Here is a 24,779-nt window from a genome sequence, read left to right as displayed (position 1 = left end):
GTCCTCTATTACTTGGCACACCTTTGAAGGAGCCATAAATAGAATGACAATTTTATTTTATCACCCTTAATTATTACTAAATCATCTAATGATTGAAATCAATTAAATATAGCCACTAATAATTTTTTTGAAGTTTTCAACTCAATAATTGATAATAACGATAAAATGGGTATGAAATAGTAAATTATCTCTTGATTTTTTAAATTGGACAAGTAAAAAAATGACATATATTTTTAATGTATAGGACAAGTAAAAATGGACAGAGGAAGTGTTGTCTTTTTTAAACTGCATAACAGTTCGCGACAAATTTTTGAATGTGAAAAACAAATAATTGAAATCACGGAATAAGATGGTAGATTTAATAATTGAGTCTATATACTCCGCGTAAATATTTGTTTGTTAGCAATCAAATGAGAAGAGTTACGAATCCACTCTGATGTTAACACATCACCAACTCAAATGTACAAATATATAACAGTATGTCAACGTAGTTTTACTTCTTTTTAAAAAAATACACTAGAATGCCTATAATATATTAAGATCAGAAGTCACAAAAATGGACAATGCAAAGGAATTCATGCAGCTAATAAAAAATCTCTATTACTCAAGAGTCGAGACTTTAGTAAACCTTTTTTAATGCTCTAATATAATATATACTTCAATGTGGCGGTAAAATAATGAGAAAAGACATGTTTTGGCCCCTAAACTTGGCACGAAAACTCAGTTTGACAATTAAACTTAACTTATATTTATTTACCTCCCTTAACAAGTTACGTTTTAATTATTTTCCCCCTCTAATGTCCCAGACCTGGGCGCGTGTTTGACAGTTCCTCAGCCGCACGTTAATTAATTTGTTGTGAACTTTTTTTTTAAAAAAATAAAATCGACGGGGTAACGGTTATAATACTGTTCCCCCTTTAATCCCACCCAACCCACCACCCTTTAGAACCCTAGTTCTTCATCTTCATCTTCATCACACCAGCCCCATTTGTTTTTTCCTCCATTCATGAAATTCCTCTTGCTCACACCATTGCTCCTTCATATATGTATTCTTCCTCCACGAAATTTCTCCACCAAATTTGTCCTCCAAATTTCTGTCCATAATCACTCTTTGTGGTAATTCGAAAATATTGTGGGTTCATAAATGTCTCAAGGTAGCTGTTCATCTCACGTAAAATGTAATTGTGGGACCATTGCAAAACACCTCACTTCATCGACTCTTAGTAATCCCGGACGGAAATTCTACAAATGTCCGAAGCCTAAGGGCAGCTCTTGTGGATTTTGGGAATGGGAAGATGAATTGTTCCCTGAGATTCAGTGGAATAATGTTCAAAATTTGACGTCGTCGTTAGATGCGGTCAAGATCGAAAGGGACAAATTGCAAGAAGAATTAATTGCCATTCAGGCTAGACATCTAATTGAAGTGAACAAAATGAAGGAGGAATTAATTGGCTTGAAGAGTAAACAACAATTTGACTTGAAAAAAGTTCTAAATTTGGAGGAGAAACTTGCAAATACAAGGATGTTGCTTTTGATTTCGTGGGGAATATTTATTGGCTTTTTGGCGGTTTCCTTAATCAACTGAATTTATGTTGTATGTTGTATGTTGTAATCGCGTAGTAGGTAATTTAAGAACTTCATGCTCTTGTTGTAATGTAAATGTCATGGAAGAACTTTATGCTCTTGTTGAAGAATTTTGTTGTTATGGAAAATATTACCTTGAAAATGATAGCCAAAGTCGAGAAAATTTATATAAATTACTTTAAATAGAGAATCTGGAGACCTAATCTATCATTACGATCTCCGGATCCTCCTTTACATGAACAAAAAACACTATGCGGTTCTCATCTAAACATGCCTTAAAACACAACACATCTCCTATCCCTAATCCGGTAGCATCAATGAAGGCTTTCCAGCCTTGAGCGAGGCGCGTGTATACGCCAACCTTGTATTTCATATTATACTCATGATCGTCGTAACGAACAATAGCGTCCTTGTCGGATTCTGGAAGAAATTCCAGTATGTCAGTTGGAAGGATCTGCCAAAAAAACATGTTATTACCAAAAGAGGTAAAAGAACAATTGAAAATATATAATACGACAACACTTACGAAATCGTCTTTTTCGACGTACGATTTCGTCAATTCTTTGTCAAAACATGCGGTCAAACGAATGTCATCCATCTTAGATGAAGGCTGCCTCTTTAATATCACTATATTTGTTAAAGAGTTATTTGAGTTGAGTGAAAGTGAGATGGAAAGAATGCCTATTTATAATTGAGTTGAGTGTTATTGTTAGGGGGGTAATAGTTAATATTGTGTTTGACTGCTAAAGTACCAACTACCATCATTTACTAATTCAGATTCAATGTTGTGTTTGACTGCTCAAGTCCTTAACTCAGATTCATTGTATAATGCATTCACTTGCATCCATTCAATGTGTTTTCACTGCTCAAATCTGTACACTGTCCAACGTACACTGCTCAGAAAAGTTTACTGCATTTATACACAACATTGCAGTCACTGCTGGGCAGCTTCTCTATGCATTTAATGTCATACACAACATTGCAAGGCTCAACTGTCAAAAAACCAGGAAATATACAGCAAAATTGTAGTCACAGCTGCTTAATATTGCAAGAATAGAATGTCATACAGGGCAAGATTGCAGTCACAGCTGCTTAATATTACAAGAATAGAATGTCAATACAGGGCAAAATTGCAGTCACAGCTGCTTAATATGTTTCACAAAAACATAATTGACAAATGTACCATAATTGTTTCACAAATACAACACTAAAACCTGCAGTCACTGCTGCATAACAGTCAGTACCAAAGACATACACATACAGGACTAAACTAATTCAACTTCATTTCTCCATTTCATTTCTGGGCAGTTGATGAACTTGTTTGACTTAAAGAGTTCAACTCAGCAGCTTTGGCCCTTGTTTTCATTCTCTTTTGTCCACTCATTTGTTGAAGACCTTGTTGTGTTATAGCTGGATTCCTTTTCCATTTTAGTCCTCCAGGTCTTGGTTTGTGATGTCCAAGACTACCAGTGACTACTGCTGAATTCATAGGCATGGTTGCAGACTGATTTGTCATTCCAGGCTGCATTAATAAAATAGATCTCCATTAGGATAGATTGTTTGCATTAAATGGTTAATGAGGTTGCAAACTTACATTGACAATTTTGAAACCACTTTGGGTTTGAAGCACTCCCATTCCCACAACTCTTGGCCTCTTAAAGGGTGCCCCTCTTCCAGGAACTGATGCACTTGCATCAGAAGCCTAAGTCACATTTAAGGTGTCAAACACTTAGAATTGTAAAATTGATTAAGTGGTAATTTAACAAGCTAAGTAATACCTGTGATGTAGACGACTGTCTTGTACCCCTTCCAGATTGAAATGCAGCAGCCCTGGCCTAATTCATATTTAAGTAGTTAGACTAAATATAAGACTGTAATATTTAATCAACTAGTAAATAGCAAGGAATTGTTTTACCTGTTTGGTAGAACCTCTTGGTCTTCCCCTTCCTCTACTTGGTTGGGAATTACTTGGTACTGTAGAAGAACCAACACTTGACCTTGTTGAACTAGTACTTGTCCCTCTCCCCCTTGCCATTCCTCTGCCTCTAACAGATTGTGGATTCATAGGACAACCCTTCTTATTGTGACCCTTTGCATGGCACAAGCTGCAGGTCATCTCAACACCTCTTTTTGACAGCTTCCCTGTCTTGTTTTCTGTCTGCTCCTTTCTTCTACACTTCCTTGGCCTACCTGGCAGCTTTTTAATCTCAAGTGGGAGGACAGGAGGATTGGTTGACTTTGGCCACATTGACATATTAGTAACAGGTTGAATGAATGAGTTGTATGTTTTAAGGTAAGTGTCCTTAGTGTACCAATGTGCAACATAGTGAATAGGTTCCAATTTTCTGAAATGAAGTGCAGCTATGGCATGACAGCAAGGAATACCTTTCAGCATCCAAGATCTACAAGTGCAGGTATTGCTGTTCAGATTTACTATGAATTTATTACCCCAGCTGTCCTTGACCTCAAAGTCATATTCACCATTCCATTCAAGAGTACACTTCATTGACTTTGATGTGTTCTCTTGCAATACCTTCAAAGCCATTGGGCTGATGTTTGTTATCCAAGTCTCAGAAAACTCTCTTAGTTGTCCTACCCTTCTCATCATTTTGACCCTAATTTCCTCAAGCATTGTGATAATGGTCTTGTGCCTTGGCCCCAAAATCCAAGAATTAAAACTCTCGGCCATGTTGTTTTCAACACTATCACAACAGCTGAGGTATTTAAAGTAGACCTTGGACCACCTATCTATGTTGTAATACAACAAATCTCCATTTATTCCATCACCTAACTTCTCCATATGATCCAAATTTTGTTGCAACTCCTGCTCATATGTGGACTTAGCACATCTCCAGAAGCAGTTTCTAATCTCTATGCCTTTCCAGTTTTTGAAAAAATTGGCAAGCACATGTCTTGCACACATTCTTTGTTCTGCATTTGGCAGCAAATCCTTAATGGCTATATCCAGACCCTACAATAACATGTAAAAAAAAAATTAGGTGACAGTAGAGCAGCATAAGTTAAAGAGAATGAAAAAAATTCAGAAATCAATAACCAAGAATACATTACCTTTTGCATATCTGAAAGAGTTGTCAAACCAGTCCCATCTCCAAGCTCAAGATCATGGCTTAGAATGTTCACAAACCATCTCCAAGTAAAAGCATTCTCAACTTCAACCACTGCCCAAGCCAGTGGTAGCATCTGGTTGTTTCCATCTTTACAAACAGCCACAAGCATTTGCCCTTTACTAACACCTTTTAAAAAACACCCATCCAACCCAATTGCCCTCCTACAACCAGCCTTGAATGCCTTCTTCATGGCATCAAAACATATGTAAAAGGACTGAAACCTTTTTACTCCACCTTCAAAAGTTTCTTCACTCAGCCTAACCACACATGTGATACCTGGATTAGTCCTTAAAAGCTCATCCCTATAATCCAAAATTCTTTTGAACTCCTCTACATTGTCACCCATAATTTGTTGCAAAACAATGCTTCTGGCTTTCCTTGCCACAGTCCTACCAATATACACCTCTAATTCCTTTCTTACCAAATTTTGAAGCTCAAAAATTCTAATGCCAGGTTCAGAAATAATTCTGTCCCTGTACCTTTCTGAAATATACAAAGAATTTACCAACTTGTTCTTTGTTGTGCCATTGCACTTGTGAACAGGATTATAATTCTTGACAACAAAATCTTTTGTTCTAGAATCAAAACTGGCAAACAATAACCATGGACAACCAGCAGTACACTTTACCCTCACCCTAGTTGGTTCATTGACATATTTATCCAACTTTACATGTTCTTGAACTGCATATCTAGTAAGTGCTTTCCTAAACTGTTTAGCACTTTCAAATGCAAGACCAGTCTCCCAAACTATTTCTTTACACTTAGGATAAAAAATAACCCTATTTCTAATTCTTTTTGGTCTCCTTGACTTTTTAGTAGGCTTTTCAACCACATCTTCGTCATCAGCTTCATCATCAGTCTCTATTTCAAAGCTACCTGGATCATCTGAGTCATAAAATGGCTCATCCCCACCCAATTTTCCTTCAAATGTACTCTTACTCCTAGATAAATATTCATCATGTCTCATATCTACACCCTTTGGCCCTAAATCTATCCCTTCAGATCTCTTAGCCTTTTCTTTCTTCTTTTTTGATTTTAGAGTCACCATATCTTTCCTTAGATTTCTATCCTCCTCATGGACATCACTATCAAATTCTTCTTCTTCACCTTCCTCTACCACTACATTGTCAGACTCCTCAGATTCACTCTCACTTTCTAAGTCAGAATCATTATCATCATCAGTTGCAGTAGCTGCAGTAGCAGCTGAAGTCCCACCCAAGGGTTCATCAAGACCAGCAGCCTCTTGAAACCCTAAGCCTTCACTACCCCCAAATGTTTGACTACCCTCACCTGCCCCAACCTTTTCATTTATATCTTCACATGTGGGGTTATCAAAAGCAGTAAAAGATTCCCCACCCACAGGGATAATAGGTGGAAGAGCAGGGGGGGGACCACAATAGGTTCCTCAACAAGATGAGTCACAAAAATTACAACAATATCTCTGTTTTTTAATTGAGGTGCAATACCAATAATGTCCCTATCACTTTTAACTTCTACTAAATATCGACATTTAGGTGGTCTAATATATACACAACAAGATGAAACATTATAACCGATTTCTTTAACATAGTAAACAAGCTCAAAATAAGAGAATTTATCAAGATCAACATCAAAATAATCTGTCACACTACCTCCAACATACTTAATATGAGGGGTTTTTTCTAAATTACCTCCGTGGTTAAACCTCAAAGTCACAAACACATCGTCCATTTTCTTCACAAAACCTAAAATTAAAAACAAATGAAAAATTACAACATTCAGTTACCATTTACACCAAAAAAAAAAAAAAAAAAAAAAAAAAAAAACAAGTTAAAGATAAATTTTTTACAACTGAAAAACAGTAACATCAAATCTAGACAAACCCTAACAAGAACAACAACAATCGTGTACCTTTGTGGCTAACTAATCTTCAATATCACTCAGAAACGACAAGATTTACGTATTTTTTGGATTTTTAACTTTGCAATGATCGGTTTGGAGGTTTGGATCTGTAGTGGAAAGGGGAAAATGACGATTGGGAACCGTAGTGGGTATTTTGTTTGGGATGGGTCGGGTTTTTTAAGTGGGGACGGGTAAAAATAAGTTGGGGAATTAAATAAATACGTGGACCAATAAAATCGCGCGTGTCTAACACTACCCAGCCCTCAACTGGTCTGGGGCATTAGAGGGGGAAAATAATTAAAACGTAACTTGTTAAGGGGGGTAAATAAACAGAAGTTAAGTTTAATTGCCAAACTTAGTTTTCGTGCCAAGTTCAGGGGCCAAAACATGTCTTTTCTCTAAAATAATATGAGGTATTATGTAGCTCAACAGTATAATTAGAAAAAAACTCAACCGAATTAGATAGGTTAACTCTTTTATATGTTATATTATATAATTATACTTGCTCTCTTTAAATAGAATTATACTTTCTCTTTGAATAGAATTATAATCCTTCGAAGTTCCAATCGATCTTCTACATAAATAACAGGCATTACTTTTTGAAAGTGTATATATCTCGTGTGGTAGTGGCGGAGCTTCCTATTAGAAAGGAGCCATTGAAATTATTGAAAAATTATATTGCATAAATAAATAAAAAGTATTAACTTTTTGGTATATTTATACATTATTGACAATATTAAAAAAACTGTATTTTCCGACCTGAAAAAAGGGCCATTTCCGACCTCATGAGGTCGGTTTTGGACAAAAACCGACCTCAAAATTAGGTCGGAAAAAAGTGGGTCGGAAATATTACCGACCTCATGAGGTCGCAAAAAACCGACCTCATGAGGTTGGTAATATTTTTTTAGTCGGATATTAATTATATGAAATACCGACCTCATGAGGTCGGTAATTTGCAATTCCCTGAAAAAATTTGAAGAAAACCGACCTCATGAGGTCGGTAATTTGTAATTTCTGAAAATATTTTGTAGAAAACCGACCTCATGAGGTCGACAATTTGCAATTCCCTGAAAATTTTTGCAGAAAACCAACCTCATGAAGTCGGTAATTTGCAATTTCTGGAAATATTTTGCAAAAAACCGACCTCATGAGGTCGGTATTTTGTGTCTGGCCCCAAAACCGACCTCATGAGGTCGGTACCCTGCAAGAAAAATGGCAGCACCTAGCTATTTTTCCAGCTGCTCCCCTGTCAAGATGAAAATAATTTTACTTTCAACTAAAACCAGCTCAAATAGCTGCCAACAACACACCAAATTACTATAAATACATAAAACATTAAACTACTATTACAACACATATACTACAACCACCAATACATCAAATTCAATTTGAAACTACTTCAAAGTTGAATAAAAACATCAATCAAACATTCACAAGAGACTTAAGCTACTTCAACCTTTGCAAACATCAAAACAACATTAAACTACTTCAACATTTGTAAACATCCACAAAACATTAAACTAATCTACATTAAGTTAGTCTACAACATTAGACTACTTCACCCCTCGCAAACATCAAGATGGTTGACGCAAACATCCAAAGTCAAGTTCTGCTGCTCAGCTGCCTCAAGTTGCTGCTTTAGAACTGCAACCTCATTTTCTGACTTTTCCCAACCTACCAAATATTACAAAACGATGGAACTAATCAAGATTAAAAGAAAAGAAAAAAAGGCCTTTTTCATTTTTGGCTCGTCAGCAAAAATTAATTACAGGACCGACCAAAATATACAAAACCTATACACTAATTATGTATATTATATGCATATTTATGTATATTGTATGTAGATTATATGTATCTTTATACTTAATATACAAAACCTATGCATTTACCAACTATTATGTTTTAGAGCGGTCCAAAAATGTAATTATCCCAGAAAAAAATGCATGATTGATCAGAACAAGTTCCAAACGTTATTCTACGTGTGATTCAGTCTTATGGAAGAAAGGGAACGGTGGAAGATACTTGCAACGGCTTCTTCTGCCACTTTAGCATGCTGCTTAACTAAGTCTTCTTTTGCACTAACATTAACTAGAGCAGCTGATAACTTCTCTATAGTCAATAGTATAGAAGAACATTGAATTTTCCAATATACAATAGTCAACTTTAGTATTTTCACCATTACATTCATCACAGTACCCCTTTTATCCCAATTGTATGACAACAGATAAAATACTTATGACTCCTCAAGCTAACCTCTTTGTGAATTTTTTAGTTCATAGAAGTGAATGTTTTTACTTAAAATTTCAATGAACCCTTTTCTTTTCTCAGCGTGTCCATGAAACCGACAATAAAAATGATTTGTTAAAAATGATTTCTCTAGCGTACCTTGTAATCCTCGTGCTTCTCAAAGAACATTTTCCACAAGAATGCACGGAAAGGAGCTATTCCAGTTCCTGTGGCGAGCTGCAAGATGAAAAGATTAAAGTCTAATTACATCTATGCTTGGTCATATTGATGTTATAGCGATAAGAAGGAGCACTGGCAATATTTACCATTACAACTGTAGCATTGGGATCCTTTGGCATGAGCATTTCTTTCCCAACAGGTCCAGTAATCTTAACTTCAGCTCTAGGCTTCATTTCTTTCTAGGATGTCATACAAAGCTTACATTCACAAACTACTTTACTTGGTAGCATAAACTCCATCAATATATTAATGAAAACAACTAAGGGAACCTATGTAGGCTTTCTCACATTAGAATCACACATGGCAAGAATTATAAGAGTAATTACATGTAATTATTGTATATTATCTCATTCATTCATTTCACTGACAAAGAAAAAAGAAGATAAAAGTTTTAAAAAAAATGAAATCCAAACAATTCTTTAAAACATCAAAGAAACAAGGCATCGACTTGCAAAACAAACACAGTTGACCAAGCTTTATCTTCTTTATTCCATAACAACTTCAGATGATACTAACTATAAAAGAATTCAATTAAGGAGGAAATTTGAAGAAACTTACCAGAGGTCCTAGTTCTGGAAGTATGATTATCCCCTTTTTGTCCCCAGGGTCTCATGTCTCTAATTCCTTCCTCAAAATCTGCAATCATACATTTTTCTTATTGCAAATTGTTTTTTGAAGTGGTAAAAAAGTTACGACATTGTGTGTTTTCTTAGGATCACCTGGGACCAATGCTTTAGTGCCTATCCGAATGTTTACAGGAGAACCTTGTAGGTAAGTATTGTCAATACGACGTCCAGACTAAGTGGAAAGTGACCTGCCAATGGTAAAAGAAATTCGGGGGTGAATGCAGCAATTCAAAGAATCAGCAACAAGTAATATGTTTATCATTTCTTCAATTAAAACTTCCTTTTTTCCCCTTCAATTTGTAATCTCAGTACCTATTCAGATAAGAAAATCCCATTTATCTTTTATTTTTTTGTAAATAAAGTGAAATATGAAAGGATCATAACTAGGCCAGGGTGCAAAGTTAAATTACACCCAATCGGTGCAAATTTAAATTACACCCAATCGAGCTTAGTAATTTAATAACTAGCCCAAGTCAGCTTTGTTACGTTAATCAAGAATGCATATGTCAGAATAACTACATAGTACTTAAAAAGTCCTATCTCTGTAAAGGAAATTTTTTCACAATGATCTTCCTTAGTCAACTTTATATAACCCAAGTGTGAAAGCTCATAGTGAATTATGTTCTCTGTTCAGTAATGGCAAAGTAAGGAACCCAGGTAGTTAAAATTGAATCATATCAAGTAAGTGGGATTTTGTTTTGGTACTCTAAAATCCATAAAAACCAATCAACAATTACATACTTCTTCCGTCACTGAAGTATGTCTAGCATAAGTCTAAATTGGGCAGAGGAAAGATATGTTAATAAATAGACCACTGAAACAGCCAAAGCACATAAATGTCTAGCACCAAGGGTAGAGAATCAACTTTTTAACACTACAAAACTGAGAGGCTTTTAAAAAGGTCCACCAGAGCCGTAAAGACATTTTGACTATAACACATTCTCAAGGACTAACACGAAAGAATTAAGGAAATATTTCCATAAGTTAGTTCCTTCAAAGACTGGCACGACATCCAAGTTTTGCTTTCTTGATATTCGGCGTTATTCCCATAATAAAGACGTCCAAGAACCATCTTATTGCAAACTAAAAAAGTAAAAGACTACACTTCTAGCCATCATCACCTGTGCAGTGACAGTTTCTACAAGATCAAATGATACTTTTGAATGCAATAACATACAAAACAAATACATAGATCATATAAAAAAGGATTAGAAAAGGAAATGTTTTCTCCTTGCTTCTTTTTACCATGAATGTACCATATCAGTTACAAGACTCTGGTAGAACAATGACAAGACCACTAAAGTAGTTTCCCAATAGGATGTAATTAAAATAAATGACAATCTAATAAAAGTAAATCACAGCTTTTCGGGAAAAAGAATGGTAGAAGCATGATGAATTTCAAAAATAGCAGGACCAACAAAAGGACTAACATCTTGAAATTCCATTGATTATATAATCAAAATAAAATCCTTTTCTTTTCTCAGCGTGTCCATGAAACTGACAATAAAAATGATTTGTTAAAAATGATTTCTCTGGCGTACCTTGTAATCCTCGTGCTTCTCAAAGAACATTTTCCACAAGAATGCACGGAAAGGAGCTATTCCAGTTCCTGTGGCGAGCTGCAAGATGAAAAGATTAAAGTCTAATTAAATTTATGCTTGGTCATATTGATGTTATAGTGATAAGAAGGAGCACTGGCAATATTTACCATTACAACTGTAGCATTGGGATCCTTTGGCATGAGCATTTCTTTCCCAACAGGTCCAGTAATCTTAACTTCAGCTCCAGGCTTCAAGTCGCCTGTTATATTAACATTTGAAAGCAGGTACATGGCTATAAGCATCTATATCATATTTGAGCAGCATATTTAGCACAATCATTATCAGCTTGAAATAAACATGCATGAAAATCTTGGCTGTGAGAAATCAGCCATGTATTTTTTTTTCATGTGTGCAACGCGATTAGTTTCTTCATATCAGCACAACTATTATACAATTAGCTAAATCTGCACTAGTGATATTTTTAGGTCTACCCATTTACCCCAAGATGACTATTTCAGAAACAGCTATGTTGTTAACAATATCCATCATGCTCTATAAAGTTTCCAAATTTCCAACCAAAATCCTACAAGGCAGCACCCTAATAATAAGCTCTAAAGAAATAGTCTCATTCTCAAGAAAACACCAAATCCAGCAGAAAACAAATTGTAAATAAAGGATTGCCAAAGCAATGCTACAACTACAAAAAACTCAACTTTGAAAATTCAAGTTTCAGGAAACTACAAACTCTCATCTATGACAAGTGACAACTGACAACCACTACTATTTCAATTATTTTGGTCTTCAAACAACCTAAACATACACAATACCTTACTGACTCTCTCAGTAAGCAAGTCAATACCATTTCTACTGAACTTAGAAACAAGGTAAAAGCACCCTAAAAATCAAAATTATCCATCAACTATGGCTCAAATCCAAATTCGTTGGGGTCTAGATATGAATCTTATGTATCCATTCCTCTCTATTCAAGTTCATTACAAAGAACTCAAAAACCAAATCCAAATACAGTACCAGAAGATGAAAAAATCAGTAGACCGACACTTACTCTACTAGATCTCTAAACCCACAAAAAAGATCCAATCTTTTACTCAATCCAAGATTCACTCTACAAATCCAAACCCCCAAAACACACAAAACCCCATTTTCACATAGCTGATTCCCACAAGATACTAATAATGCACTAACATATAACAGTAATCCCTTTTCATTAATATTAATTTCGTTTAACTATAACCTATACAATCAACGAAACCCACAAAAGGGAGCAAAAAACCAACGCAGAATTAACCTAAGAGAAACTATAATCAACCAAATACACTAACCCATAAAATCAAATCAGTGAGAAACCCACAAAAGAAGCAAAAAAGTAAATGTCTTGAAGAACCCTAAACTAGATCCCAAACAATTTAAAAAAATACCTGGAATAGATGATGGCGATGGCGTACTGGATGCCGGACTTGGCTTGGTGGCGACAGATCTGGCTAGCGGCGATGTGGGCGAGGGTAGGGCGGTGGAGAAAGGGAAAGAGAGAGAGAGACGGGGGTTTAGATTTTTAAGAGTGACAAAAGTAAAAATGAGGTAAAAGAAGAAGGAGGGTTTAGATTTTTATTAAATTTACCGACTTAATAAATGAATTGATCAGATTTTTTTATTAAATTACGGACCTACTGAGGCCGGTACATTATTTTTTCAAATTTTGATACAAAATTACCGACCTCATGAGGTCGGTTTATTTTTAAAAAAATTGAAAAATAAATATTACGACTTTACCGACCTCATGAGGTCGATTTTTTGAGGTCGGGAAATCCTGTTTTTTTTAGTAGTGTGAATCTCTTTTACAAGTAATAATATTGCATCGTCCTAGCAATTTTCGAATTGTCATCATAGAAATTCTGGCTCCGCGGCGGTGGTTAGCTAACGCATGCACTTAACAAGCAGTCTTCTTTTAATATTTCAAATAATTTATTTTTTTATATACTCTAAAGGTGACATTAACGTTTGCATGTTATTGTATTTTTATGTAACTTTAAGATGGTGCGAATTTAGAGCACATTTTTTGAGTTTAAGAACCTAAAAGTTACCCGCAAGGGTTGGCTGAGTTGGTCGGGTGAGTGATTTCCCACATGGAAGATCTGGGATCGACCCCCTCACCAGCATCCTTTTCAATCGGAGTTCATCGTACCGGCCTTGCCTAGTGTAGTTTACATTTCCGGTGTGGTTTGCGAGCCGGTCTTGCCTAGTGCGGTTAACATCTCCTTTATAGTTTGCGAGCAAGTTACCTAGTGCGCACCCAAAAGGTAGATGCTGCGGGTTTCCCTGGGGTTTCCAAAAATAAAAAAGAACCTAAAAGTTTTTGTACATCAATTGTACATCAAAATATATACTTCTTATTTGTAAATATTTAATTGTAACCCCATTATCACAATAGATAAATTGAGATTATTATAAAAAAACTCATTAATTTTAAATCTTGAATGTCTTTTGTTCAAGAACTCTATCCCTTTGTTGAAAAAGAAACAATTAATTAGCTCCATAATTTTGCAACAAAATTAATGGTACAGGCAGAAACTCATTCCATGAAAACATTGAGTCGTCTCAATCCAGTCAGTAACGTAGGATGTTGGTCCACCTATTTAGTTTTCTACCGCAAATGGACTTTTCTAGATATAATATAAATAATTGCTTAGATATGACATCATACATAATGAATATATTCGCAATATTTTAATCTTTCTCAAAGTACTTAATAAAATAAATGCATAATTTTAAAGACCTCCTTTGAAATTTTAAGCTATTATAACACACCTTCGTTTGTGGTAATATGCAGACCTCCTCCTTTCGTGTAATAAAATTATATTGTTAACTTTAAATGGACATGAAAGAGGATAGGCCTCAACCACCATCCTACAAAGTTGTGGTACTAGAAAAAGAGGAAGACCTAGAGGCTTCTTATGCTACTAACATATACTCTGTTTGGCAATGAGGATCCAATGGAACCACCAATGGATTTAGAAGCAATTACTCTCACATCGGATGAACAAGACAGTCTCTATCATTCATGGCGCTACTTGGTCATAATCAAGGTCTTTGGGAAAAGATTGAATCACCGGTACCTCAGAGGGAAACTAACCGACCTCTGGAATATCGATGAACCACTAGTCCTAATAGATCTGGGATCAGATTTTTATGTGACTAAATTCAAAGAAGAGCAAAGCTTATCCACAGTACTATATCAAGGACCTTGGTTTGTAGCAAGGCAATTATTATCCATCAGAAGATGGGAACCAAACTTTGTGCCAGTCGAATCAAAATTATTGATGCGGCCGCCATCTGGGTGCGATTACCGTAATTGCCAGAATTTTATGATAGAGGAATTCTGGTAAAGTGGGAAGACGAATCGGGATACTCGTCAAAGCTGATGCATGTACCTCTTCCACCTTAAGGGGATATGCAAGGATTTGTGTGGAGATCTGTCTCAATATTCCAGTCTGCACATCTATTACAATTGGCTCTAATAAGCAATTATTAGTATACGAGGGGGAAGGGATAGTATGTGTCGGGTGTGGTAGGATTGGCCATACCTTACAAAATTGTTCCTATTCACCACCAGTTAAAATACCCCAAACAGCGGGTGAGGAAGAAATTCCGGCAAAATCGCCGGAGGAGAGCGAATGGAGGACAGTCAACTTTGGGTGACGGAAATGAAGTCCACCTAAAAAGGAAGATCAGACGGAATTATCTGTAAGGAAACAGGTCAAAGGTAAAGCGGCACAGGTAAAATCCTACGATGGGACAACTGGTAAGTTCCTCAGTTCACAAAAATTTCACTACAAAGACTGGCAAAGCTCTGACAAGGGCAAAGAGGCGGTGGAGAGCTCTAGGGCTCACCCAAACGTCCAAAATCCTAATGGACCGATAAAATTAGGCCTAGGTGTCATACCCCGAACCATGGTCTGGGCGTAACACGGCACTCGGTACCTTGCTGCATGTGACTGAGCGAACCACATGTATTGATGCGGAATGTAATATAACATGCATGGTGAGAGTGAAGCATAAATTAAATGATAAATACTGAGCCAATACTGGCTATACGACTCTGAATATCTGACATGACATAACTGAACTAGTGTAGTCTATGAAACCTCTGACATGAGTCTAACCACTAAACTGTTTACCGGGACAAGGCCCCCCGCATACCTTTACTGCATAACTGACAATAAATGAATAAAGATAAAACCCCGAATAAGTTGGGGCTCACCAATAGCTGGAACGTGTAAAGTCCTAACGAGCTAATCCGTCATCCTATAAATCTGCATCGTGAAATGAACGCCCCCAGGCAAATATAAAGGGATGTCAGTACATTCGAATTGTACTGGTATATAAAGCAACAAAATGAAATAAGCATGACATATGAAATAATGAAACTGAAACTAAAACTGTATTTGTAAACTGAACATGAACATAAATATCATCTGGCATGAATAAGATATTTTAAGTCTGTAAAGATATCCGTGGGAGAGCATTAGTATCACCGACATATAACTACCATATAAGCACGTGGCGTCTGATATCTAGCCGATCAACTAAGTCATCCTGTACCTTGCCGGGGCACAAGACATGAACATGAAATGAATGGATCCAATAACCCGCAATGGGTAAACATGAAGGAATCGTCCTAAGTGGACGGAGTGATCCTTATCCTACGTTGGCATACGTAGTTTCAGGTATTAAACCTTCTCGGTAATCTGTGAAACTCCCAAAACATGAACATGGATATAATTGGCTTAGTAGCCCATGAATTATATAAACATGATTGTAAACATGATTCGTGATTGTATTGTAACACGAAGATAGATATATAGTCTAACTTGTATGGAAACATGGAAGCATGTAGAAGTTCATGAAAATAAACATAAAAAGTTCATATCTTGCGTTTAAGAACCCATGGAATGCAAAGTATGGGACTACGGACAAATTCTCAATAACCAAAAGGGAATATTAAGAACACAATAACAAACTATTAAAGAAAACATGGTATATCATGGTACATGTATTTAGGGTTATCATGAACTTGTCTAGAACCCTAGTTTTGGGTAAAACTTCATATAATCATGGAAGAACATGGTGTGGGGTAGAGCATTGATGTTCCCACACGTAGATAGAAACCCTACATACCTGTTAATGCTCCAAAACTTGTAACTAATGGTCTGAACTTGGAGAAGAATCCAAAAGCCTTAATCTTGAATCCCTTAGATGGGTTTTCTTGAAAAACCTAGGTTAGGAATAATGGATTCTTGTTTAGAAATCATGGATACATGTTAGAATTCACTTGAAAGGCTTGGAATAGACTTACCTTAGTGTATCTTGATGGTAGGAGGAGAAGAACTTCGTGCTAGAGCTTGAGAATATGAAAAGTGGGATTAAAAACTGAAGTCCCGAATTTATACCATTTGCTGAAGTGGGGAAAGTACAGGCACAATGTACGCCCGTACAATATGGGCATAAATCATGTGTCAAAAAATCCATAAACCGTGATTTTTAGTCTGTGAGGTACGTGATGAAAAGTATGGCATGTACTTTAAAGTACGTCCCATATAAATTGTACAGCCAAGAAGTACGGCCCGTACATTCAGGCCGTAATTGGAATGCCAAATTCCAGTGGTTCTGTTTCCCCTATGTGAGGTACATCCAAGAAGTACGGCCCGTACATAAATGTATGGCCCATACATGTTGATGTAAAATGTACTTTTACCGTTCCAAGGGAAATTTTAATCCAACCACCTCTCGTCTTGGTTTCTAAGTCTCGAATCGTGAACCTAACTTAGTTAGGAGGTACGAGGTGATACACTAGGAGGGAATGGTCCTGCTACTAAAACCCCAAACAATTCTAACTCTTTCTTTATTTTTGGGCAGGACACACCCAACACGGAAGCTCAAGGGAGCAAGGCCCAATCTGCACAACTTAGTTACAACCCAGGAACTAAGGCAAACGACCCAAAATCCAGCTCGGTAAGACGACAAGCCCAAAGCTTAACTCCTGGTTTTAAAATACCACTGTTATAACCAACAGTGGGCCTCCGCAAAAGAAAAAAAAAGGAACTATGACAATTCCTTAAGTCATCTAAGTCTTCTACCCAATCAAGTGCCACATCAGGTAATAACAAGGTAAGATATCCTTTCCCTTCAACTTATATATCCCCCCACTTCTCAAAAACACTGATGCTTACTTGATCTCTATTGATTCTCCAAAACGAAGAAGGATGTTATCACATCCACCCTAATTTAATCATTACCCTGGGACAGATGTGATAAAGAGCATTAGAACCGAGGAGATGACGTTAAATGGCACGCCACCTTCGAGATATTCTCCTTAGTTTAAAATCAGGAGTACTATCTCTCCTATTCCTGATTCATCTCAAAAAAACCCCGTTCCCACTACTATCACTGTCTCGGTTGAAAAGAACGCCAACAACGAGAACCAGTTGATTTTTATCACAACCCCAAGCCCTCCGAATCATCAACCAGCTTTATGGCTGGAGATGGGTCTGGAGGGCTATTCAGTAGCACTAAACCTAAAGGCGGAGGGGAGGGAAGTGCTCATTATAATCAAGGATACGAGGTTTATAGCCCACATTATGACCCAGGGACTGAACAATGGTATGGGGAATTACGGTCACAATGTATGGATGCAAACTCTTCTCAAAACCCTAGCCTAAAAAACTCAAGAAGAGATACACCCAAACATTTTGTCGAATATCGTGAGAGAAGTGACCCAAAACCTTCCTTTCTTTCCATACATAGACCCAATGATGGCACCTCTGAACCCTACTTTATGTTACACCTCATACTTTTGTACGTAGATTTTGTCGCGAGTTAATCATCGTAGACTTGGAAGAGCAGGACAAACTTCGAGGTCATATGTGATTAGACATGTGTATCTTGAGTATATAAGAGTTTAAGACCATGTTTGGTAGGTATTGGAAGGTTTTGGGATTTGGCGAATCACAGAAATTAAATTTGTCGAAACTTTGGAAAAATTTGGTAGAATTCTGGACAAGATTTTTGGTCCAACTTTGGGGAGGTATATCTTCTATCATATAAGGATTTATGGAATGCATAACCTATATAAATTCAAGTTCAGAGAGTTTTCCTTCCAATGCAACTTACAGATCACAAATTCAAGAAATACGGTGCAATATACGGTCCCTACAAAAATAGATGATTTCAAGTACGGACCATATATCCAAGGCGATGACTGACTTTAAGATGTTTAAAAATGATTGCGGCCTCATTTTTTTCTCATTTTTGTCCAAGGTAAACCCTCCCACCTCCCATAAGAGTTCCTTAACAGTCTCTAAGGTTTCATAATACATCTAAGTTGGTTTGGATCCAATTCAACCTCAAAGTAGACTTGAAAGTAAAGAACAAGAGCTCCTTGTTGTTGTGTTGTTGTTGTGGGCTGCCTTATGTTTGAAGAAGTAGTTGTTGGAGATGTTTATGATTTCATAAGGTAAGTTTAACCCTTCTGTACTTGTGTTTGAGTTTAGTTTGTTGATGGGATAAGTTGTGAAGATGAAATTCCATGAAGAAGTATACTAGTTGTGCTATTGTGTTGTTGTTGTTGTTTGAGCTATTTTGAGCCAACTCTTGGAGTTGTAATGGCTGGAAAATTAGAGAAACTACATGTATATGTTACGGTTGTTGTGGTTGCCATGTTGCACTATGTTTTGAGGAATGTTGCTATTGTTAATTAGAAAAAGGGAAGAAAGAATCAAGTTTAACGTCGAATCGAACTTTTCGATTATCGTAATTGTTATTAGTTTCAAAGAAGTGATTGTAGCATGCCTGTGTTGGTGCAGATTGAAGGATAGTACAAGCTAGTTCATTGTGTTGTCGGAGTTGATTCAGCCAAGGTATGTAATGGCTGTCCTTTATATTCTTGGCATGATTCGTAGATAGTAAGCGTTTATCGAATAATCTTAAAGAAAGACAACTATTGTTTAGAGCTGTCATAGAGGTGCAATGCTTCTAGATGTGGTATTATATCTTCCGAAGGATCTCTATCCGCTCCTTAGTTCACTGTTAGTAGAAGAGTTAGAAAGAGACATGTTGACGTCTTCATATATTTCAGTTACACTTGATATACAACATAATGTACTTATATTTTTCTTTAGCCTGACCACTTGGTCAGTGAGACATTTTCTTTAGCCTGACCACTTGGTCGGTGAGACATTATTGCCTGGCCTACGGGTCAATGAGATAGTATTGCCTGGCCTACGGGTCAGTGAGACAGATTTGCCTGGCGGACTAGTCAGTGAGACAGATTGTCTGGCCTTATGGTCAGTGAGATTTTACAGTTTCCTGGCCACTTGGTCAGTGAGATATATGATGTTATTGTATTGCATTTCATATGAGACAGGATAGGTGAGACATTCAGGGCATTCTTTGGCCTCTAGTTTATTATGTTTTCAGTTTAGTTTAAATTATTTATTGCCTTACATACTCAGTTCATTGTTTCGTACTGACGTTCCTTTTGTCGGGGGTGCTATATTCATGCCTACAAGTACATATAGATAGACTGATAGACCTCCCCAGTAGACAGGATCTGATATCAGCTGATTGGTGAGCTCCCTTGTTCGGAGTCGTCAGGTCTTTTGGAATCCTTCTTTTGTACTTACAGATATGATGGGTAGGTCGGGGCCCTGTCTCGACCATGATACAATTATGCTTTCTCTAGAGGCTTGTAGATTAGTCTTGTGTGTAGTGTGCCAGCATGATAGCCTTACCGATTTTGTATATGTGTATTTTGGTACTATTAGTTCTTCTCAATCATAGCAGCCTCGTTGATTTACTCAATTGTATATGTATGCTTTGGGTGTGTGTGCCTAGTTCAGGCAAGGTAGCCAGTGTTTATGTATATCCAGATTGTGGCCTTGTCAACTTGTTGGTATTGTCTGTGTGCAGGTAAGCCCTATCGGCCTAAGTTGAGGGTCACCCCTCCAGAGTTACAGATTCAGAGTGGTTTCTCGGGCCGAATATGGCATCGAGTGCCGACCACACCTCTCCAGATTTATGGCGTGACACTTTAATCCCACTGACTCTTCCTCCGGCCCAAAATTACATCCAGGCAGACTCCGCCATAGTGACTACTTCTCCACTGACCCTGGAGGCAACCACTTCCCAACTCCAAACCTGGAGACTCTGAGAGGGAACAATCAAGAGTTGGAGGCAATGTTAACATCCATACAGGTGCCGAAATCAGATGCCATGACCCAGTAGAAACTGCATCTTGATGAATTCAAGGGTCCAATGAGCGAAATGTTAATAGTTCTTTGTCTCAGACTCATAAAATTTGGTCTAAGGATAAAATATCTAATGGACCTAGCAATGTTAACTTTGCTGCAATTCTGAACCCAACTCTGGCTAAAGCAACCATGGATACCCGACTGAATATCTCCAGTCTAATGGGGGAAGGGCAAGGGCGTGAAGTGGGATGCTCCAAAACCACACAGAATGTTACTTATGAACTTCATAATATGGAATGCTAGAGGAGCTAACAATATAGAGTTCAAAAGGCACTGTACTTCCATGATAGGTCTACATAAACCTGTTATGCTAGTACTTCTGGAAACAAAAATGAATGAACATATGTATGTTGCCCAGCACCTGGGGTTAAGCACCCTAATTCAAAGGCCTGCACTAAGGAACTCAAGAGGGTTGGCGATAATGTGGAAAGATGACATTCTAAAGGTAGAAGACTTATCCATCACTAACCAAGGCATCCATGATGTTGTGAAGGTATATAACTCTAGCCATCAGTGGTTTTTTAGTGCTATTTATGCTAGTAATCACTTTTTTTGAAAGGAAACTGCTCTGGGAACAACTTTGCACTTTCTCAAATTCTATTAATGGTGGTAGTTGGTTAGTAGGGGGGATTTTAATGAAGTTCTAAGAGCCTCTGTTAAATTTGGTGGGAATCACATTAACAAACAAAAGGCTAGTAGTCATTGGAAATGTTTTAACCATTGTAAGCTTTTTGACCTATGATTTAAAGGTAGCAGATACACTTGGACTAATAAGAGATATAGAAATAGGCAGGATCTCATCCTTGAAAGATTAGATAGATGTCTAGCTAATGATGAGTGGCTGCACCTATTCCCTAATGCTACTGTTACTTATTAGCCTGGTACTCACTCTGATCATTGCCCACTAATTATTAAGCTTACTAACTACCACTTAAAACCTTCTGACAAGTCCTTTAGTCTTGAAACAATGTGGTGTAGCCATCATGAGTTCAACCATATTGTCAGAGACTGTTTTGAGAACTCCCAAGACCTTACTTTCTTTACCAACTATTATAAGCATAAAATAACCAATTGGAACAAAGACACTTTTGGAAATATCTTCTTTAAAAAAAAAAAAACAGCTACTAGCCATGATTGAGGGTATCCAAAAGTCCTCAAATTATACCTATAGCTCCTTTTTACAAAATCTTGAAGTGACCTTCTTAAGGAATATGATGATATCCTTAGAAATGAAACTGAGTTTTGGAAATTAAAATCCAGGATTACTTGGTTAGCTGAAGGAGATTCTAACACTAGATTTTTCCACACTTCAGAATGACAACAAAGAAACCATTGCTAAGTACCATCAGAACCTTTACACTACTGAGCATTATCAAGCCATTAACTATCAAAATATTAATCCTTCCTCTACAGGCAGCCTAGATGAGGCTGATAAACAAACTCTTAATGCTCTTCTTAGGTTTGGGGAGGTCAAACAAGTTGTCTTCTCTTTTAAACCTCTTAAAGATATTGGACCTGATGACATTCACCCTTTCTTCTATCAAAAGTTTTGGGATACCATCCAGCATCCTCTATTCCAGTTTTGTAAAAAAGTCTTCACATCCCATACCATGAGAAGAGGTCAATACCACTCATCTCTGTCTAATTCCAAAATGTGCATGTTACACCTCGAAAATTTGGGTTGTCGTATTGTGAGTAGACTAGAGTAAGAATAAGGTGAGCATGGAGCTCTTATTACCATAATAAGGATATTTGGTAGCTTTAAAGTGTATGCGATAAGAATTTGGAGTTATATGAATTGGTGAGACTAAGTTCGTCAAAGGAAAGTGAAGTATAAATTGCGTTTAGGAAAGGTTCTGTAATTATCGAGTTAATGATTGTTTAGTAAGGTCTTGAGGATGAGTTATCAGGTTCCTTGAATTGTTAATGAAGTATTAAACAAGTGTTAATAAGGTTCCATAAGGATCGGAGATCAAACGAATCGACAAGAGCATGTTCGGAAAAAGGGTGAGTTATACGACCAACTATACGGTCCGTATAACTCTATACGGTCCGTATGGTGGTCCGTATAACAGTCACAGAATGGACCAATCTCTGATGGACTTATACGGACTGTATAAAATTATACGGACCGTATAAAATCATTACGGGTCAGATTTTTGCAACTATAAATATAAGTCACAAGTTCTTATTTTCATTTTTCTCACTTTCTCCACACCTCTTGAAGCCTCTAGAATATTCTATACACCATACCAACACAAGTTGATGAGAGATTAAAGATCCAACACCAATAATCAAGGGAATTCAAGTGAAAGAATGTTCACTAGGGTTGATAGAAGCCAAGAACCTCTTGGGTGGTGAAGTTGGGATTTTCTCAAGTGGAGTATTTTTATCCTATCAGAAGTGAGTTTCATATTTAAATTCATGTTACTAAGGATATTGAGTAGTTGAAAGACTTGGATTATGGAAGGAAGTGGAGTATGAAGTTTAAATTTGGAAATAGTGGTAGTCTTGAATAGTAACTTGACTTGAATCATAATTCTTGATATATCATGAATGTAATATCGTTATGAATGATATTAAAGATGTTGTAGAAGAATTATATGTGAATGAATATGATGTTGTGTCACAATCATGGCTATGGATGAATTTGAAAGGGGACTTTGAGAATTGAATAATGCCTAGCTCGGTGAGGTTTATCGATTATGATATTGTGGGTGTTGTTATTGAAGTTTAGGAGTTGTTTATTATATGGAGGAAGTTGTTGAAACAAAGGAGGTGCTGCCCAATTTTCGTTAGCTCTTAGTTATGCTAGTTGAGACCTAAAGTATGATTCCGGTTATCTAACCTGAGTACGAATTCTCTTGAATGTAGAATAGTGAACTTGGAGGGAAGTGCATAGTCGACAAGGTTAGAGCGGCATAAGGTATGTAAGGATAGTCCCTTTTTCCAAAGGCATGACTCCTTATACTATGATTCCTATATATTTCCATGACTTTCTCATATCCCAAAGTTGAAGGCTAAAGATTTGTAAGAGCTTCCTATGAGAAAGAGATGAGATATGTTCTATGATAATGATGATGATTATGATGATTTCATTCATAGAGATTCTAAAGCTTATGAAATGATGCTATGATGAGACTAATGATCCTATTGCATGATTTTCTTGATATAATTCATTATTAATAGTCTCACCTCATAATGCTAGTTCCTTCAAGGCGAGACATGATGATTATGATGGTTCCATAAGATAATCGTAGGTTACCGACCTTACGTCACTCCGATAGAGTTACAGTTTTTACTTGAGCTCTTATGCATGTTTCATGTTGAGTGTATAATGATGATTACACCATGCCTAGATGGCCGGGCAGCATCGCTAAGGCGGGCGGCTTATTACACCGTGTCTATATGGCACGGGCAGCACCGCTTAGGCGGGCGACTTATGGATGATGACAGCACCACTAGTGGGCGGCGTGAAATGATTATCCCGGACGCGGGAGGCCCGGACGCGAGCTAATGATGTGATTGATTCAGATAGCTTACATATGTATGTATGATATGTTTTAAAGATAAAAATGAGCATGCATGATTTTGCCTTAAGAGGCAAGCAGTTTTAGTTATACTTTCTTATGTTTTCTATATTTCCGTATCATGTTATCATATATGCCTTACATACTCAGTACATTATTCGTACTGACATCCTTTCTTTTATGGACGCTATGTTCACGCCCACAGGGAGGCGGTACAGATTCATAGGAGCCTATCAGCAGATACACAGTAGCACTCCACTACTCCGAAGGTGCTATTTATGGATATATTCTTTTGTGAACATATTCGGGGAATGGTGCGGTCCTGTCCCGTCCTTATGACTTCAGTACTTCAGTTAGAGGCTCGTAGATACTTATGTGTGGGTTGTAGATGTTATAAGACTTCTTCAGTGTATATTTTGTACATCATTTTGTAGCCTAATGGGCTTATGCATATATACATGTTTTGGGTGGTTTAGAAATTGATTTATGACAAGTTTTATGTTGAAAATGATATATGTCCAGGTTAAGTATGATAAATAGCATGATGAGTGGTTCTCGGTAGCCAGCTCCGGGTACCCGTCACAAAGATCATTGTGCATAGAATCAAGCTCTTTCTATCCAAGATCATAGGTCCTAACCAAGCTAGCTTTCTGGCTGGAAGAAGAGCTGCTGATAATTCCATTATTGTACAAGAATACAT

General features: G+C 37.0%; 1 protein-coding gene and 1 long non-coding RNA gene across 4 annotated transcripts; both read right to left on the bottom strand.

The window, feature by feature from the left end:
- Window positions 1–1,748: 1,748 nt before the first annotated feature.
- LOC132621462 (uncharacterized) lies at window positions 1,749–2,225 on the bottom strand. The gene is made up of 2 exons (XM_060335740.1): window positions 2,111–2,225; window positions 1,749–2,038 (listed from the first exon to the last, which is right to left on the bottom strand). Exons 1-2 carry the CDS (start codon window positions 2,180–2,182, stop codon window positions 1,784–1,786), a joined length of 327 nt encoding a protein of 108 aa, XP_060191723.1. The 5' UTR covers window positions 2,183–2,225; the 3' UTR covers window positions 1,749–1,783.
- Window positions 2,226–7,917: 5,692 nt separating this feature from the next.
- On the bottom strand, window positions 7,918–12,831 carry LOC132623081 (uncharacterized). Of its 3 annotated transcripts, none has more exons than XR_009576095.1 (8): window positions 12,663–12,831; window positions 11,394–11,485; window positions 11,227–11,304; window positions 9,779–9,873; window positions 9,618–9,695; window positions 9,146–9,256; window positions 8,979–9,056; window positions 7,918–8,267 (listed from the first exon to the last, which is right to left on the bottom strand). It is a non-coding gene; the product is annotated as an uncharacterized LOC132623081 (long non-coding RNA). The 3 variants fall into 3 exon arrangements; XR_009576094.1 differs by having other exon boundaries at window positions 9,146–9,234; window positions 12,663–12,829; XR_009576093.1 differs by having other exon boundaries at window positions 9,146–9,238; window positions 12,663–12,827.
- Window positions 12,832–24,779: the final 11,948 nt, after the last annotated feature.

This window comes from Lycium barbarum, chromosome 12 (genome assembly GCF_019175385.1).
Source record: "Lycium barbarum isolate Lr01 chromosome 12, ASM1917538v2, whole genome shotgun sequence".
Classification (NCBI taxonomy): domain Eukaryota; kingdom Viridiplantae; phylum Streptophyta; class Magnoliopsida; order Solanales; family Solanaceae; genus Lycium; species Lycium barbarum.
Note: the sequence above shows the minus strand (reverse complement) of the source record. Positions and strands in the feature narration are given on the sequence as shown.

What these genes read in the sequence shown, in the direction of transcription:
- LOC132621462 (XM_060335740.1), bottom strand. Translation starts at nt 2,182, where the DNA reads ATGGATGACATTCGTTTGACCGCATGTTTTGACAAAGAATTGACGAAA. An exon ending in ACGTCGAAAAAGACGATTTC is followed by an intron (nt 2,039 to 2,110) that starts GTAAGTGTTGTC and finishes TTTTTTTGGCAG; the next exon opens with ATCCTTCCAACTGACATACT.